The sequence below is a fragment of the Platalea leucorodia genome (assembly GCF_965183815.1).
Source record: "Platalea leucorodia genome assembly, chromosome: 5".
Classification (NCBI taxonomy): Eukaryota; Metazoa; Chordata; class Aves; order Pelecaniformes; family Threskiornithidae; genus Platalea; species Platalea leucorodia.
In genome coordinates this window covers 19,310,911-19,333,437 of record NC_138827.1, presented here as the reverse complement: position 1 = coordinate 19,333,437, position 22,527 = coordinate 19,310,911, and the positions used below count along the sequence as shown (strand labels likewise).

The 22,527-nt window shown below is 37.3% G+C and overlaps 1 protein-coding gene across 2 annotated transcripts in view; it reads right to left on the bottom strand.

The window, feature by feature from the left end:
* Positions 1–22,527, bottom strand: part of PDPK1 (3-phosphoinositide dependent protein kinase 1) — a 73,794-nt gene that overhangs the window by 7,379 nt on the left and 43,888 nt on the right. The window contains exons 14-18 of one of the 2 annotated variants that reach the window (XM_082313527.1): positions 19,046–19,154; positions 17,819–17,910; positions 16,571–16,666; positions 13,306–13,422; positions 7,293–7,418 (exon numbers count right to left, since the gene is read on the bottom strand). In XM_082313527.1, coding sequence (XP_082169653.1) covers positions 7,293–7,418; positions 13,306–13,422; positions 16,571–16,666; positions 17,819–17,910; positions 19,046–19,154 — 540 coding nt within the window. The remainder of the gene's footprint in view (positions 1–7,292; positions 7,419–13,305; positions 13,423–16,570; positions 16,667–17,818; positions 17,911–19,045; positions 19,155–22,527) is intronic. The other variant, XM_082313526.1, reaches the window with a different exon arrangement.

Here is a 22,527-nt window from a genome sequence, read left to right as displayed (position 1 = left end):
AAAACCTAGAAATCCTTGTCTATAGCATCTTACAACATGAAGACCACCTCTTCTACTTCCAATTTGACTATTTTTTTCCTTTCCTGTTTCAATCCTCTTTGGCTCCTCCAGTGAGGAAAGGATCCAAGCCTTAGGATTGACTGTCCAAGCAACAACATTTCTCATGTTGCTACTCTAAACTGAATGGCAATCAGCAATCATGAGATCAGATCTCAGACTGCATAGTACTGCAGGGAACCCCTTAAGCAAACTGTAGAACCAATCGTGACAGTACCCAAACAAAGCACTAAGCAAAGCTTCCAATGTACTGAGCACAAGTATTTAACAATGTTAATCTGTAAGTAAAAGTATCTCTAATGACACTTCATTTTCTTGTGCTTCTTGACAGTTCTCCTAGTACTGGGAAGGGCTCTTGATTTCAAAAGCTGAAAGAAAGCAAAGGCACAATCCCTGGACAATGGCATAGCTGTCTTCAATGTAGAATTTCCTTCTATGATGATTTCAGTGTAGCGTGATATTAAGACAAACACCTGATGCTAGTACTCAGTAGCACATTCCATCCCGGAGGACCCACAGAATCTGACAGCACACACAAACACTTCTATCTTTGTGCTTGTAGGATAAAGGCTGGCAACCACTTAGCACAGCACAGCAGTTTCATGTATGGTTTTAAATAAGAAAAGTCTAGGTATTTGGTTTCTTTTTAATATTGTTAAAATGTTGATAATTTAACCTATCAGCCTCTATCAGTCATCAAGCCTAATATGTCTTTCATAGTGACTGTAGTCAAGTAAGGTCTCACCTGCTTTGCACAACTCCACGGGATTTCTTAAGGACTGGAGTTCATAAAGAACTCGTCCCCATTTGTGTGCCTCAGGGACAGTTCAGAGACAGTTCAGTGTTAGCTTAAAAAAAAAAAAATCCGCTTTATCACTTGCTCACTGCACTTCCTGCAGTACCGGGATCTCGCTTTGTGCATACGAAGTTCTTCTTCATTTCAAATTCAATATTATTATTTTGACGTTATGAAGCCAGATGTCACTGCAGCTACTCTGATAAATTTCCAAAATACAGAAAGATGTTTCCCATGGGCCATGACATGCTTTAGGGTATATTTTAGATGCAAGTATTGCTTATTTCATGAAGATAATTTACTATGTGTACTAAGCAAAAAGCATTTCATATGAAACTGCAGGAAAGATACAAGTGAATTCTGTGAGGAAAAGCCAGGCCCTGAAAATTGCTCAGCAACTGCTAGTATAATATATTCAAAAGGGATTAGACAAACTTACAGAAGATAGTGCCGTTCATACCTACTCATGGTTTCACAGTCTCATTGTAGCTTTCATACAATGATCTGAATGCAGGCTTGAAGCCAAAATTCCTAAACTGAGGCTTACTGGAAGGTAGGGAAATATATCAGGAATTAATCTGATAAATGCTTCATACTTAAACTCTTTCCGCAAGTATTTGCTGTTGGTCACAGCTGAGAAAAAAGTGCTGGAGTAGATGTCCCCATAGCGGGTAACAGTCTGACCCAGCAAATGTAGTCAGTAAGTGAAACAATCTCCAACAGAGACAAAAACATGGCTGAAAAAAGCACCTGTGCGGTTAGAAAATAATATTGGATCCATTCACTTTGTGAATCCTTCCAACTTAAAATGAAACATTTGAGTTTATTCTTTCCCTAGAAGATAAATATACTTCTAAGATTAATAGACTTAGAACTATTTTCTGTAGCTTCGGGAACACATACAATAAGATAAAGCTAAGCCAGATCTGGACACTGAACTTCACACACGTTACTGAGCCAGTAAACCCAACGTAAAGCAGAAAATTCTATCAGTTCAGACAATATTTTAACACACTTTGCTTGGTACTTCTGTAACCCCTACCTTTACTGAAGCAGAAATGATTTCTGATCAGCAAGCTCTCATCAGAGGTGTTCCATCCACCCCTGTTCAGAAACCGTGTGAAAGAGGATCTTTTGTAGTCATGGGCAGTGACTTTGTCCAAAGAGGAAATTGAATTTCAATTATCAGGAATTCTATCAAAATTGTACTTACCTACTAAATACTGAAAGGATGAGCGTTCTGCAGTTTGAAATTCCTCCTTTTTTTTTTCTCCTGAAAAACCCTTTAATAAGACTATTCCTAAAAATTTTAGTGGCTTACTGGGCAAAAATGCCAAGAGATGTCTCAACACTAACAGCGGTCAATAAAATTTGAAAACAGTTATGGCAGGTCTTCTCCCAAACCGCTAATAGCTAGGATTGAGGAGTATGTCTGGAGCAGAACCAGGCACAGAAGAAGTTTTCGTATGAGAACATGCTCTACTAGCTAAACAGATCACTTCACTAATAATGCTCCTCTGTCCACACACTTTAGATCACAGAATCACCGAATGGTTTGGGTTGGAAGGGACCTTTAAAGATCATCTGCCATGGGCAGGGACATCTTTCACTACATGAAATGCTTGAAATGATGCCCAAAGCCCCACACAACCCAACTCAACCATGAACACTTCCAGGGATGAGGCCTCCACAGCTTCTCTGGGCAACCTGTTCCAGTGTTACACCACCCTCAGAGTAAAGAATTTCATCATTATATCCAATCTAAATCTACCCTCTTTCAGTTTAAAAACATTGCCCCTCGTCCTGTCACTATAGGCCCTGCTAAAAAGTCTTTCTCCATCTTTCTTATAAGCCCCTTTTAAGTATTGGAAGGCTGCTATAAGGTCTCCCCAGAGCCTTCTCTTCTCCAGGCCAAACAATCCCAACTCTCTCAGCCTTTCTTCACAGCAGAGGTGTTCCAGCCCTCCCTCTCTCTGATCATTTTCATGGGCCTCCTCTGGACCCACTCCAACAGGTCCATGTCTTTCTCGTACTGGGAACCCCAGAGCTGGACGCAGTGCTCCAGGTGGGGTCTCATGAGAGTGGAGTAGAGGGGGAGAATCACTTCCCTCGACCTGCCATGCTGCTTTTGATGCAGCCCTGGATAATTGGCTTTCTGGGCTGCAAGTGTACATTGCTGGCTCATATCCAGTTTTTCACCCACCAGTATCTCCAAGTGCTTCTCTGCAGCACTGCTCTCAATCCATTCATCACCCAGTCTGTACTGATATTGGGGACTGTCCCGACCCTGGTGCAGGTCTGCTGTATTCAGAATTTTCTTTCTTTTCATGTTTCTGTTCTGTTTTTCCTCCAGGTGCACCAGACCCAAAGTTGACTTATGAACTCTAAACAATGCTGAATGAACTCTCATCTCCTAGGGGCATGAGTGTGATTGCTTCTTAGGGAAGCAGAACATGAGAACTATTTCCTCCCACTCAAAATAAATCTGCTGCAGATAGAATAGCATTTTAAGGACTGTTTGTCTCTCGGGCAGCTTAAGAATCTTGCATTCAATTCCAGCACAGTGCCAGTTTCTTTCTTTCAATAAAGCTCCAGATTTGATCCACTCCTTGCAGCCATTCCTGAAGACCTTGGCAAAAGACCTTATTCTACCTCAGCAGTAGTTTCTGTTAGCATCAGTTAAGAAAAGATGTAGGTTCTTCTTCAGCCATGTGGAAGTGACACTTCAGAGATAAGTATAAGGCTGCTTTACAGCTAAAAAGTTCAGGTGTAAAGGTGAGAAGCTGGAGTTCAATCTCATGCAATGGTAAATATCCTCAATTTATACAGGCTCAAGTGACTACCCACACACTGTATCACTCAACATTCAATGATAAGTTATCTTCTAGAAATTGGATAGCAGAATAAATATGAGCAGTGCTTGCAGACATGTTAGGAAAAGGTTGCAGAAGTTGTTCTTTCCGATGCAACTTCTGTGTTCTTCCACTTGTGTCTTTTAAAGTACCTTGATCTTCAATAAGATGACAAACTACAATGGAAAGGACCTGATCCCTCCCCAAAGAGAGTTGTTTCCTGTGCTAAGTATAACTGTAGCACCGAGATCACACTATTTACTTGTATTTGCCAGGTCTTGATTAAAAAATTATTAGTTTCAAAATTATCAGAGAAGGCAATCTTTTGACTATGTTGCAATTCAGTCAAGTTTGCTAATTTATTGCAAAAATCAGACATTTACTGAAAATGTATACTGTAAGTTTGTATCAGATGCCTCTACAGGTAAAACAAAACATTTGACAGAAAAGCTGGTGCACGGAAAATAAAAATGAAAAGCAATTCTGACCCTAGAATCTACATGAAGAACTTTTCTCCTGAGCAAAGCTTTAAAGGAACCAATCACAATACAGCTTATAACAGCAACACTAATTATTCTGTCAAAGAAGCAACATCCAGAACAGGAATTCTATCTTTGCTAACCATGCCACAACTATAATCACAAACACACACACTACCAGGACTAGCCAAAGGACAGCACTAGTGGGGGTAGGAATTGGATGGGGCAGAAAAGCAGCTGGGTAAAATCCTAGGGCAGCTAGTGCTCACCATGACATTTACACTTAATCTGAGTCATTCATATCGTAATCCGTTTCTTCATCCTCACTCTGAGTGGCATGCAGCATGCAGCGAGTATAGAGAAAGGAAGGGAAAAGAAGAGATTGCAAGTGAGCCAGAGCTGCAAGAAAGTACAGTCCACTTACACTTGAAGCATCTGGGAATGACATTTATTTACTTTTATCTGGCACCCCCACCCTTTGTAAGAAAGTATGACAGCAAACAATTTCAAGGAGGAACGTTACAGATTTCGTGAAAACTTCCTTTTTCAAATGTCCTAAAGTCAGCAGATAGAAGCCAATAGTGCCATGCAACATAACAATAGGGACCACAAGTATAGAGAAAATTTAAATAAAACTGTAAAGCTGGTGCCTTAACTCTGTGTACTCTTCGCCACAGATGGGAAAGGATAGCACTTGAGAATCTAACTTTGGATACAGATGTTTTGAACAAGCTTTGCTCATTTGTCCCAAGAGCAACAAGTCAACAAAGTGGTACGAAAGAGAAGAATACTTGTGGGAATACAGGTTATCTTTCAGTAGTGCCACAGCTACCAGTAAAAGCCACTGGAACCATTTAAGTCAATGTCCCAAGTGCCGTTAATTTCCTTCGCTTAGGTGTATTAGAAGGTTACACAGAAGTCAACTACCAACTTACTATGCAAACTTGTTTTCAAAAAAAAGAAGACACAAGAAAAGAAGTCTCTAAGAAGGAATGAAGGTGAAGCTTGACTAGATGGGCTATCAGAAAATGCTTTTTCCTATTCTGAAAGTCCAGTACTATTAAGTAAAGTTGACATGCTTGTCAATAAAAACTACGTACTGGCAGTTTTTTGTGTTCTCTGACCCAACCTGCGTAAAAGTAATAGGAAGACTTTCTCATGGCTTCTAAAACTCAGTCCCAGTACATGAACACATTATTCTCAGTACATGAACACCTTATTCTGTATGTATCACTGGATACCAGAATTTCAATTGTACGAACTTCATGAAGACCAACTCAGACACTAACGAACAGATTGCAGACCAGAGGATTAGCGCTGGCTAAGAGGGAACTATTGAGACAACAGCTCCCAAGGTCCAGTCAAGATTCCTGAACACAGCTGTTGGAAACCTCTCAACCAAGAAGAAATTTGGGGGATTTTCTTTTTTTTTTTCCCCCAGGCACAACATATACCTATACAAAAAGTAATTTATCTTTTAGAAACACAATATATAAAAAATGATTCTTCAAAGTATTGCCATTAATTGCTAGCAACAGCTCAACTCTTCTAGGACAAAAGGAGAGAATGTTTATATCTCCAACCAAAATTAACAGTAATTCTTATTCATCACCCCGGTCAAATTATGCTCTGCTCTCTTCTCTGAAACAGTGACCAAGAAGCACTTCAATGGAGAAGTCTAAGATTCAGCATCTCTCAGAGCTACTGTATTTACAGAGTTTTACTGCACTCTGAACTAGCTTTTGTATTTAGGGTTTAATAGTTTCATTTGATCCGTATTTTCTTTTACATTAAGGATGCAGTGTAACTCTGGCAGGTTCTGAAGTTCCCTGAAGATGTACTACCATTCCTTATGGAGATGTTTATTAGGTTCTAGAATTCCACGTTTTATTTCAGGTACATATCTCGGCGCTTAATTATTACCACACACCTCTTTAACCTGTCAACTTTTAAAGTTTTCCTGAAGCATCCTGGCAAAAGCAGACCTCGACTAGGGTTCTGGAAAGAGTGAGCCGTGGCTTACCCAGGTTCACTGTTTACCCTTGACTACATTAATCTCTTACAAGTCTTTGGAAGTTTTATCTCAACAATGACAAAAGAGCATAAATTAATCATTTCACTAAGAATCCAACATAAAGCTTGGAGTATTTTCATAGTGCAATTTAAAAAAATGTCTCCACACATGTAGCTGCATAACCAAATTACATGGCACAGAAAGTAGTGAAGTTTTATCTCTTTGAGGCCTCAGTGCGAAGACCCAGACCAATTCTTAGCATTATCTCAAAATTAATTTCTTTGAAGGTGATTCTTGAAAAAGCAACCTTTGATGTTTTACTAATTGTTTCCCATCTACATATACTAAACGAAAAGCTTTTAAACCAACTACAGAAGTATCCAGCTTGTCTGTAGTCATCTCCTCATACAAAGCAACAATACAATGAGAACTGTTCAATATGCATAGAAGAAAATACACTTACATACGTAACTGATCTGCCTTATTACTATTCAGTTGTGTTTTTACATTTTCCCTCGTACAAACTCTGAAAGACAACTGAGTAAAATGCTAAGATATTGTTCTCATTACAATCTTTTTGTAAAGCTGGTTACAGAAAGTAAAGAGAACTAGGTAGAAACCTGAAAAGCCAACAAATACCTTCATTTTATAGCATATTGCACATGATTATGTTTTTCAGAGACAGCATATTACAATCTCCATTCTTGACAGTAAGATTTCTTCAGCTGAACTCAAGCAAGAAAAACAGTTTTCAAGTGAACCAGAAGCAGAATAAGGAAGCATTCAAATGCATAAGAAACAAAACATAGATTCTCAACTGTAAACAGCAAATACCTGCCACTACTCGAAAAAACAGGACAGGTATCAGGAACAGTACAGAGTATTGCATTTAAAGAACCCATTTGGCGTAACAAATGCATGCTGACTGTACCATTTACAATCTCTCATACAATGGACAGGGAACCATTATTAGTCATGAGTGAGGGGAAAAAAGGCAATTAATTAATGGTCCAGAACAGAGGTAGGCCTAGCACAACTTTCTGAAGCCCACCCAATTTGAAACCATTACTTTAGTCCAACGTCTAGTAACTTACCTTTGCTTTTTCACTGGGTTCACTGGTTGTGCCATAGGGAGTGTTATGCAATTCCTTTGAGACAACACACAGAAATTCAGCCTGATCTTCATTGCCATAGTTATAGGAAGAACCAATACTGACCAGCTGAAAGATGGGGAAAAAAAAAAAAAGTCAATTGCATTTCCACATAAAACAAATTCCATAAATTCTCATCATTAGTACAAACTCTCCTCACTCTTCAGACTGTTGGTTGTGCCTGAAGCATGATTCTCCACTTCAATGCAAATGTTTTGATGTTGACAAATACACTGACACTCTGATGATAAGATAAATGTAGCTTTTCTTTTTAAACATTTACACAATTAGTGCTTTACGGTTATGATTATACTCTGAAAGAAAAGGCTACAGAGGCAGGCCAGTGGAGAATTAGCCTGTTCCCTGTTTCTGTTATTTACTGGAACCTTCCCATCCTCCAAAGTTAATTTTTAAAAAGTTTGTGTGTGGTATCTTAATGTAGCATGATTTAACATGTAAATGGCTGCATGCAGGAAGCACTTTAGCCTAAAGGGATACCCACCATTTACTTACAGAATAACAGTACTTTTATTAAAACATATTTTGAGTGGACAAAGACAAAATTTGCATTTGATTGGAAAACAGCAAGACACAGTATGGTGGGACACCAATATTAACATCTGAAATTCATATGTACTGCTACAAGAAAGTTAATTAAGGAAGCGCTACAAGCAGAAGCCATGTATAATGAAATGCGACATATTTACAAGCTTCTACAAATCTCGATATTGAATGATAAATGACAATTTACTGAGAAAGAAGGATATACTCAACATCAGTACTACCTCATATGCAGCATGTTTATCAAATGGCAGAAATTTCATGTAACTTGTCTTACCTTACATACAGTACACTTACCTAATGCTAGAAGCTTTACACAGCCTGCCTTTCCAAGCCAGAATCAATTCAGATGTAGCTGGTTCATTTATTTTAAAGGTTTATTTCAAAAGCATGACAAGATAATGTATGATGCTATTACTACTGACACAGATCAAAGTCCTAAAAATCAACCTGTTGCACAGATGCACTGTATCTAAATGTTATTACCAAAACTGTATTAAATCTACCTACCAAATCACCCCACACATGTGATAAGGCTGTCCTATTTCCCAATCTCTATTATATCATTAAAGTCCCCTAGTAACGGCCCCATAGAAAAAGCTTGACTTGTTTTTTAGGGCAACAGCACTTGAAACACTGTAGTTACTGTCTAAAAACAAACTGTGCACTGCCATTAGTCTAGCAGAGCACCAAAGAGAGTAAAAGCCTTGTTAAAGCAAGGAAGATGTAGCCAAGATGAAATCTTGATCCAGAATCTGTACTTGAGGGATAAGATTATTCCCCCAACAGAAGTGGAAGGTAGACCAAGGTTAAAAGCAGCTTCCATATACCACTGTCGGGAGAAAATAAAGCCTCATTGTACTTTTAAGGAGAGAGAGGAGAGAGATGCTCAGATGTTCCAGCACTGTGGTAAGATGGCCAAGCAAGCACCTCCACAGACAGAGCCAATGTCTACAAAGAGCAGCAGGCAGTATGTCTGCACAATGAACCAACTTGATGCCAGGCCCAGGCAACGTCAAAGTTTTTGGACCCTGATAGTATTACAGCATACAAGGGTCAGCCTCCAATGAACAGTACTGGCAACCAAAATTTATCAGTCTCAAACTACCTACTTTAACTACACTCTCTGGGTGTGATCACTAGAACCCTTTCCCTCCCTCCTCTACTCCTAACATCACTCTAGTTCTGCAAAATACATACATAGTCAGTAATGAACACAGGCTGATCAAAAATGAATGTGATCAAGACGGTTCTTCCACCAAAGCCATGTAATGAAATTACAAAACGCTGGGTTTTTTTGAGGCACCAATACATCCTCATTGGAATACAAAGGTACCATTTATCTTCAGATGCTAAGTCAAATATCTTTCACAACGGATACTCTGCAGTCTGCACCATAACATATTTGTGTAATATAGAATCACAAAACCCATAAAGTAACTAGTTGCTTAGTTGCACAAAATGGACTAAGAAAGTCCACTGAAAACCTGGAAAATCAACCCACACTTACTTCATATATAGAGATTGATCTGTTGATTCTCTTCCCTACCAGCAAAAAATATCATGCACAAATTTTCAGAAAAAAAGCAGTTAAGTTGGCTCTAAGCCTGTTAAAGTGGTATAAAGTTTATCCTATATATTATATAGCAATTACAAACCATATAATACAAATACAGTGACTGCTTCAACTATTGAGGTGAAATGTAGGACTATTTTAAACAGTATTTTTAACCCACTTAAAGGCTAGAAAACATTCAAAAAGTTGGATACATGTTTAAATAAAGCCATGCATAATTCACCTTCTCTGAAGAGAAATTTGAAGAATAAAATCCAAGTATATGATTTGAATTAGTATACAATCAACTTTTCTTCTTGCAAAATGGCAAGAACTTGCTATCAGATAAGCTATGATAACAACTACCAGAAGGAAAAATACTTCTTTACTCACTGACACGCAAAAGAAATAAATGACCTCTCTGAAAGCAGATATGATACAAGATCCAAACATCAGCCAAATCATCACTCCTGGTTCAACAAGGTTAACAGGTCTTCAGTTGACAGCTACTTACATCCCCCACTAATGCTTCATAATCCAAATAAGTTGACCTTTTGTACCTAAGTCTTTTTAGGAGACATAGCAGACTGACTACTTATTAGCTAGTTGGATAAGACTATTGATTTAGCTGACGGCAAAACAGCTGGATGACTTTTTGCCATTATTAATCAGCTGGTGCATTTCAAGATAAAGTCACTTTTCCAATATTACACACAAGTTCTTCAAAACTCCAACACGATACTCTTGTAAGCAGTTCCATATGTGTGCAACTAAGAATGTATTATTTGCGTTCATAGTATCAATAGCATGCTAGAAACTTCATTGTAGCTTTTTGAGATGTATCAGCAGCAATAAGGGTGATGGCAGAAAAAGAAACAATGGAAAATGACTGCAGATTAGGACTGAACTGTTGTGTCAGAAAGTATGATCAGAAATAAAGCAATATTTTATCACTTGTATTCCAAAAGTCACCTCATTGTTCCCAGTGTTGGTGGCAATACTTTAAGAAGGATGCTGATAAACTGGAAGGAATTGTTAAACTCCCCCACCATGTGTTGTCCCCCATCCTCCCCCCAAAAGAACCCACAACAAATCAGAGTAATCTGAGGCCTGCAAAACATGTTACAATGCATAGGAAAAGGATTTCAGATTATCCAGCCTACTTTCTGAACTTTCTGAAAGGACAAACTCTTTTTGGATCATGGGGCTTAAACAGTAGAGAGAGTTTTAATGACCAAGAACTTCAGGAAGGAAAAAAAGAACATTTTGAAACTCTGAATTTCATAGATTTGTATGATTATATATACATACATATACATGCATGTATGTATTCTTCCTCATTGTTTTTTTCCTTCCATGACTTGTTTCATTACACTCCTTACTAAAGCAGTGTGATCCTGCTTCAGCGTCCCTGTGAGCCCCAACAGCGTCATAACCGAGCACAGGAAAACGCCAATGTTACTTATCACAGAAAATGCATCAGATTATAATCCATTCATTGTTTGCATGGAATAAGGGTGCTGACATTAGCAGACTGTAAGCTGTAACTAAAAAAGGCAGGAATAGAAAGCATTATTATTATTCAACAGAAATATAGTTATTTGCATTATATTGCTTGATGTGCCAATATAGGTCAGGATTTTCCTGAAAAGACAAAGAAGTAACAGCAGGGAAGTTCCTGTCTCATAAAGCCTGAACTTTTAAGTAAGATAAAATATGACAATCGGAAAGGGTTAAAAACCCCCCACAGTTTGGCCTAAGTAAAGGTGGACAAAGACTACCTGATGCCTAGCTATGGTCAGGCTTGTTTTTAAACAGGAAAGATTTAAGAATGATTTCAGGGACAATAAGGAAGTAACTTTCTGAAGAACTTTTCCTAAGTCTGCAGCTCTGTGAGAGGATAACTGTGTCTTTCAAAAGACTATTTAAGAAAAACAGATGATAAAAGTGGTATAGCTGAGAGAACAGGTCAAATGATTTTGTAACAATTATTCTTAAATTCTTTTTTAAGTATTCTTAATCTTTGACTATTACTGCTTCTATTTCAGACATTGTGAACTCCTGGTACGCTAGAAAGCTTGTCTTGGAAAGCTTGTCTTCTTATTTTTAATTATACTAACTAACAGTTGATAGAATAAAAGAAAGTCTTCCCCTCAATTTTTTTTACAGAATCAAGTTGTATGAATGTAAGAATGGCCTCTACACCTTTTAGAGTTTTAATGTGTTCAATTCTACTGCCTTCTCAAAGGATTTGCAAAAGGCTATGAAGATACATACACATCAGCCGTTAAACTCAGCACTGATGACTGACACCAGGACCGCAAGCATATTTATTTCAGGTCTCTTAGTGCAATTGTCAGACTTCAAATCCAGGAGGAAGGAAAATTCATTCCCTTCCAGATTTTTTTTTTTTAATTTTATACCTGCCTTCATTTCTTCACTGCCTTCCCCCATCTCCCATTTTATTATGTTGAATTTTACTTTGCGCTATCTAGGACATGAACACACGAAAAACATCATGCTGCCTGTACCATACACGTCCTTAACAACAGGCCACATTTCCTACTCAGTTTCAGAAAGTCTGCAAACCCAGTGCATTAATTCCATATTCCAAATGTTACCTATACAACTGCAAGAAACAGATAGTGCTTGGTACACTGAAAGTAGATTCTGGAATATAGCTAGGCAACAGTCCAGGTTTAAAATCTAGAATTGCATGGCTAAGTGTCCGTGTAAACTCACAGGAAAGTTCTGCTCTTATCAAGTCACTTTACAGTCATGTTATCTTCGTGATGTCATACTGATCTCTCAGACTGAATAACCATATATATATAGCAAGGAAAAAAACAAGTACTCCAAATATTTTATTGATGAAAAATACTACAGAACACCAGGTTCCTGAATCAAGTCACACAAGACACTTCAAAATGGAGCACAGCTATGTAAAGAACTGGAAATTGCCTCCAATGTTACTGGTTAGCAAAAAATCCTTCCCAAACTCTTGGACACTGGGAAATAACACAGCAATTAAAAAACCAGTGACCTGAGGGCGAGGGGAGCAGGAAGGGTGACACAGCCTAAAAAGCCAATGAGTGAAGCTATGATTCTTCACTTGGTTTTCAAGAAAATTTCCCAAGGGGGAAAAAAAACCAAAACAACAAAAAATAAAGCAAAAAAACCCCAGGATGTTCTTTCCACTTGAGACAAGAATGAAAACTGCTGGGTTTGTTCTCCCCTCACTCCTCCATATTTTATTTCTGAAAAATTCTGTTATTCATTGTTCCAGTTTGAATATATTTCATCCACTAAAAAAAAAAAAAAAAAAAAAAAAAAAGGTGAAGTTCTGAGTTACCAGAAATAAAGGGTTTGAACTCGGAACTTAACTGGCTATTAGGTGGATGAAATACACTCAAACTGGAACAATGATTAACACAGAAATGTCCCTTTCTGAACCCAGTGAACTCAAAGCTTTATTTACAGGGCTCCTAATGTTTAAATTGTACCACTTTTACTTAACAAGTATGGATCAAAGGCTGTTAACTTTGGAGGAAGACTTAAGGAAAAGAAGTTACCTATTGAGAAGGTAAGAACTCTTCTTAAGAAAAACTTTTAACTAAATAACTGGGGGTTTTTTGTTTGGTTTTTTTTTTATTCTTTTTACAATATGAACATTCATAATGTATAATGAAATACCGTGAATATAAATAAAAGCCAGTCACAAATACACACAAATTACTATGTGCTGTACATCCAGGAATAAAGTGGAATGATTTGAAAGCAGCAGAAACGCAAGGAGGTCAAGCATATCAGTGTGAGGGCAAAAAGAATGGTGTGACACACCTCACTGCAGCATTTCTGGAAGCATCTCTCTTCCCCTTTCACTTCCCGTGACACTATCAGCAGATACTCTGACTGCTGGGCCCGGCCACAGCTGTACTGGGAACCTATACTGACAAGCTGAAATAACCAATCAAAGCAAAACACAAAAAGAAACCTTTGTAAAGCTGAAGCACATACCGTTATCCAAATCGTACAAATAACAGATGAGCTCAAACGTGCAGGTAACATTTACTTGCCACTAGAACAGGTTGCTATCAAGCTACAACTTTCATTTCAACATACTTAAAATTCATGGAGGTAGTTGCAAAGCCCTTTGTAATATCAAGGGAAGTTAAGAGTTACTGATAGTAAGACAGAAAACTCCCCATAGCACTGTGGTGTAGCCAACTACTCTGAAAAACATAAACAAAGTTTGGTGCATTATGAAAGTGAGCATTATTTTCCTGTCATACTTGCCAAGTGCAGAAGGTAACGTGGATATAAAACTGGAAGGTGTTATGTAAAGCAATATATCAAGCCTGCGTATGAAAGAGCTTCATCTTGTTCCAGATATTGATAAACAAAATACAGCTAGGGAAACATATGAAGTCAACTAGAGGAAAAAAAAGTTGAGTGCTCTAAATTGGTTTTAGAAGGGGTAATTTACAGAAGATCCAAGAAAATAACTGGAGTGGAAAAAATTGTCTGTCTTGTTCCCATAAAAATCAGTACCAAGAACTCTGTTCACACTCGCCAAATGTCTAATAATTCAGAAGCTCAGAACAACCTCAGCTAAATTTCTCAACTTGTTATTACAAAAAATATTTTACCTTAATAATACATGACAATTCCTAGCCCATTTAAATTAAAGCATAGCCTGTCAGTGCACTTGAGAAAGGTTAGAGCTTTAAATTAAGTGTGAAGAACTAGACAACAACTGCCTAGTCTGAGTAAACTGAAGATTACTACTGGTGAGAAGGCTCATGAACAATGAATTTATTTTTATCCTGTTATTGTTATGTGAGGAATTTTGAAGGCAGCAGCTAAACATCATCCTCCTCATATAGTGAACATATTTTAGACAGCATTATGGTGACAGACTCAGGTTATATTAATCATTAAAATTTACATGACTGACACACCACTGCAGTCTAAAGCCTTTGTAGGTAGCAATTTTGTAGAGCCCAAAGTTTCTCATTATGCAGTACTGCCAAAATATTGTTTTTCCTGATTGCCTGAAGAGGTAACAATTGAAGCTAAAAATCATCTACAAAATAAGCCCCTGAAATCACAAAAATGGGGAAGTGCAACTATTGGCGGTAGTTTGTGAACTGGGACTGATACATAATTGCAGTATTCTAACAGCGCTTTCACTCATATTCTTTGGAAAAGTGCATCAATACATCCACGTAAGTGCACCAGAAGTTTAACACCTTTCACTCCTATTTAATCACCACATCCAATTGTATTTTACAGGAAAATTTTGAACTGTTAAGGGGAAAGAAATATTTTTGATGAAAAAACCCACTTAAACATGTTATGTGGGGCACAGAGCACAATGACTCTCAACCCATAGGAATATTACTAATCTGAAAAAGTTGATGGTTTCTATCCCACCAAGGACAATATGTACAAAATGTGGTAGGTGCCACCCCAAAGACTGCTTCTGAAGGAAGCATGCTGCTGAGCAACACAGGTTTAGAAAAAATTTAAAATTACAGAAATGCTACAGTGTTCTCAAATCTTAACAATAAAACTGTTTAGATTATACAGAATACTCTAATCATGTTTCAACTGAATGATGTCTGCTGAAAGCAGGTCTGCAATACAACCAAAGGAGAGAATGGCCTAGTCTGAAGTAATGAGAAGCTGCGCATTATGAGACCATACAGTGATTGTGTTTATCTACTTCAAACTATGTGTCCAAGAGAGAGCAACATGGGGGAGGGAGGAAGTAGGGAGAAAGCTGGATGAAACAAGGACCTAACATTCAAGAAAACCACTGGAATTTTCCAGTTCCAAAAGAGATTCTAAATTCTAAGAGATTATAATAGTTCTCCCAGCAGTTGCACTGTCAAAGCAGCATTACTCCCAAATACAATATCCCCAAAGAATACAAGGCTTTAGGACAGGTAAAAAGCCATAGTATCATTTAATCTGTTAAAAAGGAAAGAATCTCTATTTGTAACGAAAGCCAGTTTCTCATGACAAAGAATGTAAAAAAAACGTTGTCAATGCACTGGTCAAAAAACAGTCTTGTGCATTAAGTGAGAGCTTTTTTCAGGGACTTAAACAACATTCAGCTTCTGGCATGCCAAACAGACCTGGTAATACCTGAGCCGGACAACTGAAGCACAAGAAGCTTTCTCTGTGCTGGTTCAGTTTATTTGATCATGGCTGTCTCCATGACACCAGCACCTTACACATTTCATGGAGTATAAACAAAACATTCTCTTTTACCCTTGTATGCCATACTTTTAAAAAATGTTGCTTTGCTGTGTTATTAGAGTGAGACTGCATAGGATGAGAGGCTTGTGCTTATTCCAATCTCTCCTGGCACCAGACATTGAAAAAGATGCTGGCAGCTGAGCACTTGTGTCTCACTCCAGAGTTAACAGATTCATTGCTCCAATGCAGTTTAAATATTCTGGTAGGTTAGGAACGTGAAGGTTGAAGAGGCCATGTAGTTAGTTTCTTATTTACAGAGATTAGCAAAGATAACAGAAAGATCTTGCAATTTTACCATGTATTCTTGAATGTACACACAAAGCTATTTTTATGCAGTGCAAAGAACGAAAACATTCACGTAGCTCACACCTATCCAGCTTCACATCCACGCTGGTTAAGTTCACCCTCCTATGTGTATCAGTCCTTTATCTGAAGAACCATTGATTGGGCCCGACAAATATTTACCTCCCAGGCTCATCTCTTTTACCCAGAGCTCTTTATATCTGACCTACCATTCGTATAAATTTGTATTAGTTAATTTTGGTTTATTCACCCTTCAAATGCTCGTGTGTAGACACTGAAGAATTACATTTCAAACATGATGTAGATGTTTTTATAGAAAGTCAGCATAATTTACCTCCTGGAAAGCTACAGTTTTTTTGTTCTCTGACAAATAAGAATACAAATATCAAATTTTAACTTAACTGTGTACCTTTATCTATCCAATTTCTGAAAATGACTGCACTTAAAAAGATGCATAGAATTGACTTTATACTCCTCTTTCACATAACTGAATTTTCAGAAGACTTTGTAATTATATCCCGTATGGTTTTTTTACCTGTTCAAATTTCCAGCCATCGGACATTGTGGAAACCATTTGAGTGAGTTCCTCTTCCTGGCACTGCAGCACCCTGTACACGTGTTTGACTGGCACCTTCAAGAAGAAATATAAGATGCTCAATACAGCATGGGATTCACTATGTTTGTGACTTGTCAAAAGTTGCCCTTATTCTTCAGAAATGGTAAGCAACACAACCTTGAGAACACCTTGTCTTTTTTTTTGTTTTTTTAAAGAAATCTCATCTGTTCAGAATCACCTTGCAGAAGACTCAATGCTTCATGAATGTTTCAGGGACTAAAAGTGCTACTTAACAGCTGTAAAAAAATAATCTTAAGACTTACCTATTGTTCCATCTGGTAGCAAACCACGTCATTCAAAACCAAGGTTGAGGTTCTGCAGAGGCCTACCTAACTTTAAGGAATGTCTGACCATATTAAAAAATGTCTTTATTTCCCTGTTAAAGTTTCACATCCAGAGCAATGAATAACTAGGACCATTTAAGCTGAAACCCTTTAGAAAATGCTATCAGAGCAACTCTGCTGTCCTACAACCTGGCTTCAAGAGAAATTTCGCAACATGAGTTTGTAATACCTCCATGAAGACTCAGTTATCAGGGAAGGCCAGAGTAGCAGAGTTAAAGAACAAACTTGAATACTTCCTTTACTTAACAGTTTCTCTATCATATTCATTTTCATGAAGAAATATTCATAAGCTGCTGAGAAGAGGCAGTCTTCTCAACTACAGAGCACTAGAAATAAAGAAACTAACTTTGCTACAAAAGCGTATGACAGGAGCTAAACAGCATCGGTATGTATGCTGTATAAACATACTGTATAAACAGCAGTTATACCATAGTTAGGCAATCTCATCATATTCAGAGTATTTAAATGTATATGAGAAAACTATATTCTACAAAAGCTGTTTTCTAAAATAACTATATCCATAAATGATATTATGACAAATTCTAGTATTACCAGACAGTTCTGAACAATTCTTTAGAATGTTTTCAGTTTTTAAACAAGAACTGGAACCATATGCCTGTGCCTTTTGTAAGCAGACTGGCAGGTACTGGCAGTTAAGAATATTAATCTTTGCATACTAATGGTTCCAGCTCAGCCAGCGATGGAGGCAGCCATTCAGGATCTTACTGGGGCAATGAGCAGTTACGGGAAAAAAAAAAAATGGAACCCACCCACTACTTGCCATAGAACAAATAATCAAAAACACACTGGAAAACAGCCTCACCTGTGAGATTTTGCTGTCTCTTTCTCTTATTTTGTCCTTTACCAGTTTTATTAGTGATGTGATATTGTAGAATTCAGCCTCTTCCAGGACACCTAGTATGAGAACATTTTTTGGAAAGAAAGTGTAACCAAAGATTCCAGGCCAAAACCACCAACCATTTCCTAAGATTATCTTCTCTATAGCCACAGAAAATGATTTATTTTGCCCTAGGAAAAGTTCATTTACCAACCTAACGATTCTGGCTTCCTTCAGGCACATGTAGTTCAAAGTTTAACTCATTTTGAAAAACTCTCCTAAAAAAAGCCCCGAAGAAAACTGATGCCATTTCACATACAGAATGAGAGGCAGGAAAAAAAAAAGGAGCACAAATGCCATTCCATAGCAGACTGATGGACCACCATGGCTCAGGCCCTGCCTCAGGCTGGAATACAAAAGAGAAATTAAAATAGTGCTACTGAAAAGCTCTGCAGCTGCTAGTGTGCAGAAAATTTTTCTTGCTATCATTTGAGATCTTAGACCCTGAAACAAAAGCTTAAAGATACATACTACAGACTGCTCCCACTCATGTGTTCAAGTCTTACCTATTCTCCACACGTACTGTGTGTTTAACAATGGACATGGAAATTATATTTCACATTATTTCCTGCTAACATTATTCTCACATTCATTTCTCTTTGATCAATTTCTTCAATACCTTATCAATACAGTTTTAGTACTATATGGTTTAAAACAGTCATCCTCCATTAGGATAAAATTAATATGAACTGGGGACAGAGAGGGAGAAGCCGGGGGCAGAATTTACTCTTCAAAAGTATACTCCACACATATGAACATCCCAGAACTTTACTCTTACTTCGCCTTACATCTTCTAAAGCTTGTTTCACAACCAGTATTCTTTTGCTTGAAGAGGACAAAACCCAAATATTTCACACAGTCATACAGGAAAGATACAAGATGATACGATAAAAGGCATCTCCCCTCATGTTTGAATACTTATGTTCTATTTCTAGCTGGGGACAGGGGTTGTGAAATCAGGAATCATACTCAAAACACTCAAATAACAGCATACATTATAACTGCACGATAGCTATCAGCTTTGCTTGAAACAGATCGAAATGCTACACAGATTAAGATTTACCACCTACTTGTAAGTTAGGTTTGGTGACTCAAAAGCAGTGAAATTAATAAGCAAGTGACAAGAAAGCAAGAGATTTAGTAACATCTTACCTTCCTCAGCTAGGTCCTTGTTAATAACCAGTTTTCCATGTCTGAGATAGTTCAGCACTGGCCCAAAGTAGGTTGGGTCTCTGTCTATTAAATAGGCACCTGTTTCATCCTAGATTAGAAAAAAACAAAAACAAAAACAAAAAACAAACAGCAAACAAAAAAAAAAAAACAAAACAAAAAACCCAAAACACCACAAAAAACCCAAACAAACAAACAAACAAAAAAGCCAAAAAAACCACAATGATTTGAACGTCCAAGCAGGAATTGCAAGCTAGTATTCAGCTTGGCATCTGAATAGCAAGCAGGTATTCAGACATAGCCACATCCCTTAAAGCCAAATTTATTTAAGACACTAAAATGAATTCAGCAATGTAGTTGTAATTGTATCAGACTGATCACGCAACTCAGTCATGTACTACGCAACATCTCTTACCTGACCAATTCCTCCCCAACCCCTTATCAAAAGATTATCTACATTGTTAGCATGAAAGATCTAAGCAGTAAGTGAGAACACTGAAAACTAAGTGTTAAAAATAACACTTAAAACCAGGAAACTATCATTTTGTTTGGAAACCTGAAGAATCAGAACAAAGGCTACATTCCAGTGAGGTTCAAATACCAGCTTTTTTTTTTTTTTTTTTTAATTAAAGGCAAACAAACCTACCTTCTCTTTAACCTCAACACTTTGTTCTAAAAACTTTTGCTTTTGTCTTAGCTCAGATGTACAAATACTCACAGGGTACTGAAAACAGCTGTGTACCAAGCAAGGGTTGTATGTGCATCTTCTAAAAAAAAAAAAAGTATACTGAAGATGCAGATCCTACCTACCTCACGCAGACAAAGAAGGGACAGACCAAACTAACTGATGCTCAGTTTACTCAACAGAGTACAGCACTTTGTGGAATGCAAAACAGAGTTCACGAAATTCGCTGCACAGCTGATATTCTTGACAGAGAGATAAAGGAGCAAAATTGATACTTCCTACATAATTTACAGTCTATGTGTGAACACCTGTGATCAATGCAGCACTGACATACTTTGTGCTGGCCAGAGATCTAAGGAAGACTGAGAAGACAGATGTCTAATAGATCCACTGTTCCTTTCTACTATCAAGTGGATCACTGATAGTATTAATCCTTCAGTACCTGAAGTTTTGGTGCAATGGATATCCTACAGATATATACTGAAGAGATATGGCAGAATCCCAAATACTTTTTTATTTATTCTTATTTTTAATATTCTAGTCATTTACAGGAGATACTAAAAAAGCATCGCTACCAACAATCCTAGCTAGATTTGAATCATTCTCCCCAAAAACTACATGTGGTAGTGAAACGTGTTCCACATGAAAAAAGTTCTACTGACCCAATCCTCTGCATTTAATATGTAAAGGTTTGATTACTGAACCGTGATACCTGAAAACTCTCTCTATTTAAGAGTATCTAAAGTTCCTAAAATGTTTAATTGGAAAAAAGACAGTGGATGTATTTTCAGGTCCATGGATTTAGTTTCTGGATAACTGCACTTGTCTAACCAGGGTTGGTAGAACATAGAAAGTCACAGACTGAGCAACAAAAGACATAAACATCTTTCTATAATTACAAGCTAAATGCTTTACATACTTAGGCACACTGTCATTTTAGAAGAAGTGAAGGGGTGTTATATTTTATATAAAATTAACTGTTCAAGAAAATGCTAATATATTAAAATGTGCTCTCAGTTAACGTACACTCAGAGCAGACAGTGCTTGATGAAATCTAATCACAATTTCTTCTGACCTAAACTCATGGTCTCACAGCAGTGAGACTATGCACCAAAAACAGTAGATAGATGAAGTGCATAAAATAGTATATTTTTATTGTTTCACATTTAAATATATTTATATTACCAATACACTTCAAGAACAAACAATCTACAGACACAACCCAAAGAAATTAAATTAGCTGACTACTGTATGAATTACAAGCTGAAAAGTATTATTTAATACAGGAACAGAAACCAGTGAAGTTGGAAAGGAAAGTCTAAAACTGATAAAAAGAAACACTGTTTTAAAGAAAAAAAAGCAGTCTTTGGTCATCAGTTGAACTGAATTAAGAAACATATGGGCTTACAAAACTGCAAGTCCTCCCAGTTAAGGGAAATAAGTCTCTAGAAACAAGCTTCTTTAATAAGATTATTGTATTCTTTTACACTACAGTGTTTTCTCACATCAGCCTCTGAAGCAATACTGGCCACCAGCTCTACACCATTACAGAGATAGACAGGTGGGTCACAGAAGCAAAATAACTAAAAGCTCTAAATGAGTAACAGTAATAATGTCACACTAATCTAATAACAATAAAAGTAACAATGGTCACTTCACTCCTTACATGAAAGGACACGAAAGTCCTCAAATTCCTCTTACCTGAGTAGATTTCTGTACACTAAAAAAGCTTCCAACAAAAACACAAAGGGAACAAGCTATGTCAGGCCTTCTCTTTCAACTTGCACCTAATGAGAGGTTACCAGCAACCTGCATTACCTGAATTCATTAGCCTAGCATGTACACCAGAGCTTATTATTAGCACTTGTACCAAATATGCTTTACACATACTGACAGCATCCACTCTGTGAAACACAAGATAGAATCGCTTTTGTCTTCTACCTATTTTTAACCATTTTCCTCATCATCCACAAACTTCTTTTCCATTCTATTGTTCCTCATCTCACTTTTTTTCCTTTTATACTCATTCCTTTCCTAACCACTATCAAGTTTTCTTCCTCACCTAATTACCATCTAGACTCTATAAAAATGCTTAATCTTCATACTGATAAATACAAATACCATACTAAACGTGTATAATATACCGCAAATGAATAAAGTGCCATCTCACTAGTGTCATTGTTTACGAAGCCTTTCAGGCAACAATGTGTCTTCAACAAATAATAAAAAAGAAGAAAAAGGAACCCAGAAGTCTTATAGTTTATGGTGTAATAACAACTTTTTTTTCTTTTTTCATTAATAAATATCAATAGTTAAAGAACTCTGACTAAATTCTAACAGTGAGCAATCCAAAGTCTGTCAATAGGATTCACTTTAGTATGTCAATTCCATGCAAAATTATGAATAGACTGAAAAATTCAGAGTAACTGGCCACTTGCTTGCCAAGATTACAGACACGGAAAACATGCATTAACTAACATTCTTCCAAAGAGAAAGATGTGTGCCTTGGACTTTGATTTTACAACTCAGGTGTGCTACAGACTAGTGCCAGGGAGTCAAGAGCCAAAATGTAAACTATTCAGTAAAGAATATTGTAACAACACGCAAAGAATGCACAGGCAAAAGAGGCACAAAACCTCCTCCTTTAGAGTGAGCTGCCTGATTATCCTTCAATGTACACTAAGCACTTCATGTTGAAATCACTAAGAAAAGCCGATTACACTAGATCTTTAAGGATATTTATGTAAACATAAATCCAATAAAAGCTGACACAGTAATG